The sequence below is a fragment of the Microcaecilia unicolor genome, chromosome 1 (genome assembly GCF_901765095.1).
Source record: "Microcaecilia unicolor chromosome 1, aMicUni1.1, whole genome shotgun sequence".
NCBI lineage: Eukaryota > Metazoa > Chordata > Amphibia > Gymnophiona > Siphonopidae > Microcaecilia > Microcaecilia unicolor.
This window is the reverse complement of record NC_044031.1, coordinates 763,174,922-763,186,426: the sequence shown is the minus strand read 5'-3', so window position 1 is coordinate 763,186,426 and position 11,505 is coordinate 763,174,922. Positions and strand designations below refer to the sequence as shown.

The following is an 11,505-nucleotide window of genomic DNA, read 5'->3' as shown; positions in this document are numbered from 1 at the left end:
ACAAATACCTGGCAACATTCCAAAAATGTACAAAACATTTTATACTGCTTATCCCAGAAATAGTGGATTTTCCCCAAGTCCATTTAATAACGGTCTATGGACTTTTCCTTTAGGAAGCCATCCAAACCTTTTTTAAACTCTGCTAAGCTAACTGCCTTTACCACATTCTCTGGCAACGAATTCCAGAGTTTAATTACATGTTGAGTGAAGAAAAATGTTCTCCGATTCGTTTTAAATTTACATTTACTACAATGTAGCTTCATCGCATACCCTCTATCTAGTCCTAGTATTTTTGGAAAGCGTGAACAGACGCTTCACATCTACCCGTTCAACTCCACTCATTATTTATAGACCTTTATCATATATCCTCTCAGCCGCCTTTTCTCCAAGCTGAAGAGCCCTAGCCGCTTTATCCTTTCCTCACAGGGAAGTCGTCCCATCCCCTTTATCATTTTTGTCGCCCTTCTCTGCACCTTTTCTAATTCCACTATATCTTTTTTTGAGATGCGGTGACCAAAATTGAACACAATATTCGAGGTGCACTCGCACCATGGAGCGATACAAAGGCATTATAACATCCTCATTTTTGTTTTCCATTCCTTTCCTAATAATACCTAACATTCTATTTGCTTTCTTAGCCACAGCAGCACACTGAGCAGAAGGTTTCAATGTATCATCAACGACGACACCTAGATCCGTTTCTTGGTCCGTGACTCCTAACGTGGAATTTTGCATGACATAGCTATAATTCGGGTTCCTCTTTCCCACATGCATCACTTTGCACTTGCTCACATTAAACGTCATCTGCCATTTAGACGCCCAGTCTCCCAGTCTCGTAAGGTCCTCTTGTAATTTTTCACAATGCTCACATTTGAATTCCAGGGTCTCTCAATATGACCAAAACCCGTATTTTAAAAACTAATTCTTGCACAAATCAAGACACTTAATTTGTGCTGACAAAGAGATAATACCAGAGGACATTTTGTTCATTGTGTCAGAGACACCACCCTCACATACTAAATAAACCAGAATGCCATCTGGGTACATTTGAAAAGCCAGACCCCAGTCTGTAAGAGTCTCACACAGTGGCTGTAGATGGATGTTAACTGAAGTCCTAGACCTGTGGGACACTTCTCAAGGGGATTCTCATCCACTTAGGGGTTGAGACTGGTGGACGAGATTGTCAAGTAGTCTTTGCCACCAACACAGAAAGTATGGTGTATACCCGTCTCTGGGGTGACCCACAACCCACAACAGTCCTTTATTTAAAGGTTTAAACTTGGACTTTAACAGCTGAGATAAGCTGGTGATGCACCTTCCAAGGATGCTATTCATATTCCAACCCATATGATTACAGGGAGCCAGTGATACTTTTACATTATTGCAGAAAAAAGTATTTCATTTCATATGGCAGCAATGCGGAGTGGAGGAGTAGCCTAGTGGTTAGTGCAGTGGACGTTGATCCTGGGGAACTGGGTTCGATTCCCACTGCAGCTCCTTGTGACTCTGGGCAAGTCACTTAACCCTCCATTGCCCCTGGTACAAAATAAGTACCTGAATATATGTAAACTGCTTTGAATGTAGTTGCAAAAACCTCAGAAAGGCGGTATATCAAGTCCCATTTCCCTTATGACATCACAATATCAGAAGTGAGACAAGTATTGGGCAATCAAGCCATTGTGACATCACTGATGAGGTTGGCTCTTATTGGTGGAATGAGTGGAGGCGTAGCCTAGTGGTTAGTGCAGTGGACTCTGATTCTGGGGAACTGGGTTTGATTCCCACTGCAGCTCCTTGTGACTCTGGGCAAGTCACTTAACCCTCCATTGCCCCTGGTACAAAATAAGTACCTGAATATATGTAAACTGCTTTGAATGTAGTTGCAAAAACCTCAGAAAGGCGGTATATCAAGTCCCATTTCCCTTATGACATCACAATATCAGAAGTGAGACAAGTATTGGGCAATCAAGCCATTGTGACATCACTGATGAGGTTGGCTCTTATTGGTGGAATGAGTGGAGGCGTAGCCTAGTGGTTAGTGCAGTGGACTCTGATTCTGGGGAACTGGGTTTGATTCCCACTGCAGCTCCTTGTGACTCTGGGCAAGTCACTTAACCCTCCATTGCCCCTGGTACAAAATAAGTACCTGAATATATGTAAACTGCTTTGAATGTAGTTGCAAAAACCTCAGAAAGGCGGTATATCAAGTCCCATTTCCCTTTCCCCTTTCCCTTATGACATCACAATATCAGAAGTGAGACAAGTATTGGGCAATCAAGCCATTGTGACATCACTGATGAGGTTGGCTCTTATTGGTGGAATGAGTGGAGGAGTAGCCTAGTGGTTAGTGCAGTGGACTCTGATTCTGGGGAACTGGGTTTGATTCCCACTGCAGCTCCTTGTGACTCTGGGCAAGTCACTTAACCCCCATTGCCCCTGGTACAAAATAAGTACCTGAATATATGTAAACTGCTTTGAATGTAGTTGCAAAAACCTCAGAAAGGCAGTATATCGTCCCATTTCCCTTTCCCTTTGTACCAGCCCACAGAGTAGCCTAATACTTAATGCAGTGGGCTGAGAATCAGGGGACTTGGGTTTGGTTTTACATGATTAAAATTAGACAACCAGGGGAGGTAGTGTAACGGCAGTGCTCCCTCCTGTTCTGTGGACTGTAGCACTATATAACAAACAGCAGTTTTGGGTTGCTATAAATCTTTCCAAGTTTAAAAAGACTGTTGTAGATTGTGGGTCTGGGGGTCTCCCCAGAGACAGGTATACACCATACCCCTTGGGTCTGTGGCAAATATTTTACAGTCTCGTCCATCAGTCTCAACCCCTAACTGGATGAGAATTGTTTAACACCCATCTCCAGCCACTGTGTGAGACTCTTACAGGCTGGGGTCTGGCTTTTCAAATGTACCCAGATGGCATTCTGGTTTATTTAGTTGGTGAAAGTGGTGCCTCTGACACACTGAGCAAAATGCCCTCTGCTATTCTCAGCACAGATGAAGTGTCTTAATTTGCACAAGAAGAGCAAGAATTATTTTTTAAAAACCCCACAGGTTTTGGTCATGTTGAGAGACCCTGGAATTCAAACCCTACAGTCACTCATTGTTAGATGGGCACCTTATCAAACATGCATTGTAGCCCTAATATATTTATTGATGATATGTGATTTGGAACCTGCCTTAAAATTCATTAAAAGTGGGGTACAGAAAAAAAAGGCGGTAAATAAATTCTAATAAATAAATAAATAAAGTTATTATCTCCCAAACAAATGCTTAATGGTTTTCGTTTTATTCATTTTAACACATTCCGAGCAATGGCACAGGAACACATATAACATTGGGTCGCTGCTTGTGATGTTTGAATCTTCCAGTATGTTAATCTCGTTCAATATTTTTGGGAGTTGACCCCTTTCAGCGGATACACAGGGTTTGTCATATGGCATCTCATGAATGATGACGATACGTCTTTCACCCAAAGAAAGATCCCAGCGAATCTTATAGCAGAATATATCAGAAAACAAAGAAAGGGGGGTGGGGGGCTGGATACTAATTTTGGTGTCTGATGTCAGGCGTGGTTGGAGCAATGAATCTTTCTGTTATTGGTGCATGGAGTAATAAGGGGATGTGTGCAAGGGCAGAGCCGGGATTAGAACCGAGGCACGGGGATTTAAAATGACTGCCCGGCAGCGGCAGAGCTGGGGTTAGAGCCCAAGAAGGCAACTTTCAGCAGCATTCGCTTCTGAAAAGAGGGGGATTTGGAAAACAAAGGACTCCAGCAATGTCCGAAAGTTGCTTGCAAGAGAGAGGGAGATTCTAAGGCGCGAGGGCTGGACTGGAAAAGACCCCGTCGTGCGATCAGGGACCTGGACAAAGAGCTTTGACCAGGAGATGGCAGCAGTAGAAAGGTGGATCCAAGTCAAAGAAACGGCGACAAAATGGCGACGAAGTGGAGGGAGAGGTTGCTCTCTCCTCCCGGTGGGCTTCCTTCTGCGGTTAACCAGTAGCCCTGCCCTGCTTTTCATGGCTTTGGGGGACCTGTGCTGGATCTGGGGGGTCCCTCTGCTCTTCTCTCTCCTGCTGGTGCAAGGTAACAGTTTGCACTCTGTCTGTCTGTCTCTGTGGTAGTTGCAGTGGGCTGGATGATTTTTTTTTTTGGGGGGGAGGGGGTTCCTTGATTCCTAGTGACCCCTCCCTGACTGCAGGGTGCTGCATGGAGGGGGACTGTCCTCCCTGCTTCTGTTTGTCTTTTTTTGTTAAAAGTCAGGAGGCATCAGAGTAAACTTTTCTTATTGCAGGGATTTACAGATTGCCCTGCAGCTTGTGCACCAGTCAGAACCAGTAGCCAAAGTGAAGAATTGCCAAACCGGTGTTGCCTTGAAGAACATGTCTGGAAAGTGTTTATACAGTGGCCCGCTTGTGGCATTGCCCACCCTTGATTCATGTTAGATGCTGGACTGTAGACGTGGACAGTTTTTCACTATTGCTTGTGTCTTTATCCCTTTGGAGAATGTGTCTGGAAAGTATTTACAGTGGCCCGTCTGTGGCATTGCAAAGTGTTTATACAGTGGCTTGTCCGTGGCATTGCCTATGCTCAATTCATGAGGATGTTGGACTGTAGACGTGGACAGTTTTCCCCTATTGCTTGTGTCTTTATCCCTTTGGAGAATGTGTCTGGAAAGTATTTACAGTGGCCCGTCTGTGGCATTGCAAAGTGTTTATACAGTGGCTTGTCCGTGGCATTGCCTATGCTCAATTCATGAGGATGTTGGACTGTAGACGTGGAGCATTTTTCCTTATTGCTTGTGTCTTTATCCCTTTAGAGAATGTGTCGGGAAAGTGTTTACAGTGGCCTGTCCGTGGCATTGCAAAGTGTTTATACAGTGGCTTGTCCATGGCATTGCCTATGCTCGATCCATGAGGATGTTGGACTGTAGACATGGACAGTTTTCCCCTATTGCTTGTGTCTTTATCCCTTTGGAGAATGTGTCTGGCAAGCGTTTACAGTGGCCCATCTGTGGCATTGCAAAGTGTTTATACAGTTGCTTGTCCATGGCATTGCCCACGCTCGATTCATGAGGATGTTGGACTGTACAGTTTTTCCCTATTGCTTGTGTCTTTATCCCTTTGGAGAATGTGTCTGGAAAGTATTTACAGTGGCCCGTCGTGGCATTGCAAAGTGTTTATACAGTTGCTTGTCCATGGCATTGCCCACGCTCGATTCATGAGGATGTTGGACTGTACAGTTTTTCCCTATTGCTTGTGTCTTTATCCCTTTGGAGAATGTGTCTGGAAAGTATTTACAGTGGCCCGTCCGTGGCATTGCAAAATGTTTATACAGTTGCTTGTCCATGGCATTGCCCACACTCGATTCATGAGGATGTTGGACTGTACAGTTTTTCCCTATTGCTTGTGTCTTTATCCCTTTGGAGAATGTGTCTGGAAAGTATTTACAGTGGCCCGTCCGTGGCATTGAAAGTGTTTATACAGTGGCTTGTCCGTGGCATTGCCTATGCTCAATTCATGAGGATGTTGGACTGTAGACATGGAGCGTTTTTCCCTATTGCTTGTGTCTTTATCCCTTTGGAGAATGTGTCTGGAAAATGTTTACAGTGGCCTGTCCGTGGCATTGCAAAGTGTTTATACAGTGGCTTGTCCGTGGCATTGCCCACACTCAATTCATGAGGATGTTAGACTGTAGATGTGGACAGTTTTTCGCTATTGCTTGTGTCTTTATCCCTTTGGAGAATGTGTCTGGAAAGTGTTTGCAGTGGCCCGTCCGTGGCATTGCAAAGTGTTTATACAGTAGCTTGTCCGTGGCATTGCCTATGCTCGATTCATGAGGATGTTGGACTGTAGACATGGACAGTTTTCCCCTATTGCTTGTGTCTTTATCCCTTTGGAGAATGTGTCTGGAAAGTGTTTACAGTGGCCCATCCATGGCATTGCAAAGTGTTTATACAGTGGCTTGTCCGTGGCATTGCTCATGCTCGATTCATGAGGATGTTGGACTGTAGACGTGGAGAGTTTTTCCCTATTGCTCGTGTCTTTATCCCTTTGGAGAATGTGTCTGGAAAGTGTTTACAGTGGCCTGTCCTTGGCATTGCAAAGTGTTTATACAGTGGCTTGTCCGTGGCATTGCCCACACTCGATTCATGAGGATGTTGGACTGTACAGCTTTTTGCTATTGCTCATGTCTTTATCCCTTTGGAGAATGTGTCTGGAAAGTATTTACAGTGGCCCATCCGTGGCATTGCAGAGTGTTTACACAGTGGCTTGTCCGTGGCATTGCCTATGCTCGATTCATGAGGATGTTGGACTGTAGACATGGACAGTTTTCCCCTATTGCTCGTGTCTTTATCCCTGTGGAGAATGTGTCTGTAAAGTGTTTACAGTGGCTCATCAGTGGCATTGCAAAGTGTTTATACAGTGGCTTGTCCGTGGCATTGCCCACGCTCGATTCATGAGGATGTTGGACTGTACAGTTTTTCGCTATTTCTCGAGTATTTATCCCTTTGGAGAATGTGTCTGGAAAGTGTTTACAGTGGCCCGTCCGTGGCATTGCAAAGTGTTTATACAGTGGCTTGTCCATGGCATTGCCCGCGCTCGATTCATGAGGATGTTGGACTGTAGACGTGGACAGTTTTTCGCTATTGCTTGTGTCTTTATCCCTTTGGAGAATGTGTCTGGAGAATGTTTACAGTGGCCCGTCTGTGGCATTCACAAGGCTGGCTAGATGTGGACAGTTTTTCCCTAATGTAAAGCATCTTCTCTAAGTCTGATCTGCCGGGATGGAGGTAGAAGTCTAACAGGGGGATGGAAGGGGATATGGAGGCAGCATTTCCAAATGATCCGGGGTGCCAAATCCAAAGCAATCACCCTCCCTGCTGAGCACCCAAAGAGCTAGCTGCTCTGAGCCTTCAGCATTTTGTTCCTGGGCTGGGCTGCCCGAGGATCGCAGCTTAAGCTTTTGGAAACTGATGCCAGTGAGGGTGGACTGAGCCACTTCTCATTTTCTCTCTTCCACCACCTCATCTGCTCTCTGATTCCCCTGCCCCTCCCCCAGGTGTCTGTGAATACCCCAGGGATGGGAGGGAGGGAGCCATGTGTCAGAAGGAACAAGTGCAGAGGAAGAAACGCAGCTTTCCTGGACCCCCTTCGCCCACCCCTTTCAGCTCTGTCCATAGCTTGTTTGCCAGTTTTTCTTTTATTCTGCCAGTCAGGGGCACTGAGAGCTGAAAGGGTAGTGATAGGCACAGCCAGGAGATGGGGTTTGTGCCCTCTTTGTTTCTTATTTACAATCTATAAAATAATGAGTGGAGTTGAACGGGTAGACGTGAAGCGTCTGTTCACGCTTTCCAAAAATACTAGGACTAGGAGGCATGCGATGAAGCTACAAAGTAGTAAATTTAAAACGAATTGGAGAACATTTTTCTTCACTCAACGTGTAGTTAAACTCTGGAATTCGTTGCCAGAGAATGTGGTAAAGGCGGTTAGCTTAGCGGAGTTTTGAAAAGGTTTGGCCGGCTTCCTATAGGAAAAGTCCATAGACCATTATTCAATGGACTTGGGAAAATCCACTATTTCTGGGATAAGCAGTATAAAATGTTTTGTACTGTTTTGGGATCTTGCCGGGTATTTGTGACCTGGATTGGCCACTGTTGGAAACAGAATGCTGGGCTCGATAGAAATTTGGTCTTTCCAGTATGGCAATACTTATGTACTTATGATGCATGTGGGAAAGAGGAACCTGAATTATAGCTATGCAATACAAGGATCCACATTAGGAGTCACAGACCAAGAAAGGGATCTAGGCATCGTCGTTGATGATACGTTGAAACCTTCTGCTCAGTGTTCTGCAGCGGCTAAGAAAGCAAATAGAATGTTAGGTATTATTAGGAAAGGAATGGAAAACAAAAATGAGGATGTTATAATGCCTTTGTATCACTCCATGGTGCAACCGCACCTCGAATATTGTGTTCAATTCTGGTCGCCGCATCTCAAAAAAGATATAGTGGAATTAGAAAAGGTGCAGAGAAGGGCAACAAAAATGATAAAGGGGATGGGACGACTTCCCTATGAGGAAAGGCTAAAGCGGCTAGGGCTCTTCAGCTTGGAGAAAAGGCGGCTGAGGGGAGATATGATAGAGGTCTATAAAATAATGAGTAGAGTGGAAAGGGTAGACATGAAATGTCTGTACTCTTTCCAAAATACTAGGATTAGGGGGCATTCCATGAAGCTACAAAGTAGTACATTTAAAATGAATTGGAGAAAATCTTTCTTTACTCAATGTGTAATTAAACTCTGGAATTTGTTGCCAGAGAATGTGGTAAAGGCGATTAGCTTAACGGGGTTTAAAAAAGGTTTGGACAGCTTCTTAAAGGAAAAGTCCATAGACCATTATTAAAATGGACTTGGGGGAAAATCCACTGCTTATAAGCAGCATAAAATGTTTTGTACTTTTTGGGGATCTTGCCAGGTATTTGTGACCTGGATTGGCCACTGTTGGAAACAGGATACTGGACTTGATGGACCTTTGGTCTGTCCCAGTATGGCAATACTTATGTTCTTATGTTCTAATTCCGGGTCCCAGGGCTGGGCACAGGACAGAGAGCCAGTCAGCTCCTGGGGGCAGGTAGAGAACAGCGAGCCAGTCAGCTTCTGGGGGCAGGTAGAGAACAGAGAGTCAGTAAGCTCCTGGGGGCAGGTACAGCCTTCTACACCTCTGAGCTCTGGAGATTTCCTCTGGAGGAAAGGAGGAACAGGGGTGATATGATACAGACGTTCAAATATTTGAAAGGTATTAATCCGCAAACAAATCTTTTCCGGAGATGGGAAGGCGGTAGAACGAGAGGACATGAAATGAGATTGAAGGGGGGCAGACTCAGGAAAGATGTCAGGAAGTATTTCTTCATGGAAAGGGTGGTGAACGCTTGGAATGCCCTCCCGTGGGAGGTGGTGGACATGAAAACGGTAACGGAATTCAAACATGCGTGGGATAGGCATAAAGGAATCCTGTGCAGAAGGAATGGATCCACAGAAGCTTAGCTGAAATTGGGTGGCGGGGGGAAGAGGGGTTGGTGGTTGAGAGGCTAGGATAGGGGAGGGCAGACTTATACGGGGTCTGTGCCAGAGCCGGTGATGGGAGGCGGGACTGGTGGTTGGGAGGCGGGAAATACTGCTGGACAGACTTATACGGTCTGTGCCCTGAAAAACACAGGTACAAATCAAGGTAAGGTATACACATATGAGTTTATTGTGGGCAGACTAGATGGACCGTGCAGGTCTTTTTCTGCTGTCATCTACTATGTTACTATGTTAGATAGACTGTCTGCTGCTTTCTTTTCCTCTCTCCCCTCATTGTTCACATCTTACCCCTCCTCTTGGTCAGTGTCTCGTTGTCTCTCGTTTTTGTGCTCCTTTCCTTATCTGTCTGTCTCTTTGTCCCTATGCCGTGTCTCCACTGTGCTGAAAGGAAGAAGAACTTCCTCGGGGGGGGGGGGGGGGGGGGGGGGGTCGCTGACCTGGCTCCGGTGCAGAGCTCTTTGCTTACCATGTGAGACACTTCCTTGCTGACATAGGAGTCAACGTCTCAAAATGATTGGGGGTGCCAAATCCAACAGAATGCCCTCCCGCGGGAGGTGGTGGAGATGAAAACAGTAACGGAATTCAAACATGCGTGGGATAAACATAAAGGAATCCTGTGCAGAAGAAAGGGATCCTCAGGAGCTTAGCCTAGAATGGGTGGCAGAGCTGGTGGTTGGGAGGCGGGGCTAGTGCTGGGCAGACTTATACGGTCTATGCCGGGGCTGGTGGTTGGGCGGTGGGGATAGTGCTGGGCAGACTTATACAGTCTGTGCCAGAGCTGGTGGTGGGAGGCAGGGACAGTGCTGGGCAGACTTATATGGTCTGTGCCAGAGCTGGTGGTGGGAGGTGGGACTGGTAGTTGGGAGGTGGGGATAGTGCTGGGCAGACTTATACGGTCTGTGCCAGAGCTGGTGGTGGGAGGCGGGGCTGGTGGTTGGAGGCAGGGACAGTGCTGGGCAGACTTATACAGTCTGTGCCAGAGCTGGTGGTGGGAGGCGGGGCTGGTGGTTGGGAGGCAGGGATAGTGCTGGGCAGACTTATACGGTCTGTGCCAGAGCCAGTGGTGGGAGGCGGGGCTGGTGGTTGGGAGGCAGGGATAGTGCTGGGCAGACTTATACGGTCTGTGCCCTGAATAGGACAGGTACAAATCAAGGTAAGGTATACACATATTATCTTGTTGGGCAGACTGGATGGACCGTGCAGGTCTTTTTCTGCCGTCATCTACTATGTTACTATGTTACTATTTAGAAAAAAAAAAGAGACAGCTTTTTACCTGCTGCAGTAAAAAGGGGCTTCAGTATGTGTCAAAAACCCGTTGCCAGAAAATGTGGTCAAGGCGGTTAGCTTAGCGAGGTTTAAAAAAAAGGGCTGGTGGTTGGGAGGCGGGAAATACTGCTGGGCAGACTTATACGGTCTGTGCCCTGAAAAAGACAGGTACAAATCAAGGTAAGGTATACACACATGAGTTCATCTTGTTGGGCAGACTGGATGGACTGTGCAGGTATTTTTCTGCCGTCATCTACTATGTTACCCCTCTCTGGTCACAAGGATTTTGCTGAATATTGGGGTGCTCATCCTATGAGGGGATGGGGAAATTGGGGCAGCCTCTTCTTGCCCCTGTGAAATGACACATCACCTTCATTGTAGAAGAGCATTAAAAGGTAACAACTAAACCATGGGCAACCCCTGATGTTAGAGTAAATATTCCCTGGACACACCCCGCCCCAACACATATACTCATTCCAATAAAAAAACATCAAAAGACTCAGTGCAGTTCCTTAACTGAAGACATAACTTCAACTTGTATTTCATCCTTAGTTCTAATGAGCTAATAATTCGTATGTAGCACCCAAAATACAGTGACTGAGGGATCAAGGACTCCCCCACCCAGCATCACATTCCACTTCTTCCTTCTACATCAGTCTCCTTACATCCAACCCTACTCCCCCCAGCCCTGATAAATCACCACAGCAGACCTGAACCTGCTGCCACTCTCCCTACCACTTAGATTGTAAGCTCTCTGGGGGAGGAACCCCCTGACATTCACTTTGATTTTCTGCTGATATGATGCTGGCTTACAGCTGTGATATCAGTTACTCAGGGCTCTGCACTTGGGAGGTTTTGACCTCTACGATCCTGCCCCTCTTAAAAGGACTCTCAGTCCCAGCCAGGCCTATTGTCATACTCCTGGGGGTAGGGTTACCAGATTTTGTCCCCCAAAAGGAGGCAACATGTCCTGCCCCCTTTCACGCCCTCACTCCGCCCCCTGTCAAATTTTCCCCTCCCCCCTGTCACACACCCCGCCACTCCCCTCCCTGTCACCCCCCCTCCCCTTACCTTACTACTACCCTGGTGGTCTAGTGACCTCTTCGGGGCAGGAAAGAGCTCCCTCATTCCTGCCCGGAGCGCTGCC

The 11,505-nt window shown here is 46.4% G+C and overlaps 1 protein-coding gene across 1 annotated transcript in view; it reads left to right on the top strand.

Annotated features, from left to right (window-relative positions):
- Window positions 1–3,968: 3,968 nt before the first annotated feature.
- The window catches only part of IGDCC4 (immunoglobulin superfamily DCC subclass member 4), a 144,268-nt gene continuing 136,731 nt past the window's right edge, over window positions 3,969–11,505 (top strand). Inside the window, exon 1 of the mRNA XM_030189779.1 lies at window positions 3,969–4,095. Coding sequence (XP_030045639.1) covers window positions 4,029–4,095 — 67 coding nt within the window. The 5' untranslated portion in view covers window positions 3,969–4,028. The remainder of the gene's footprint in view (window positions 4,096–11,505) is intronic.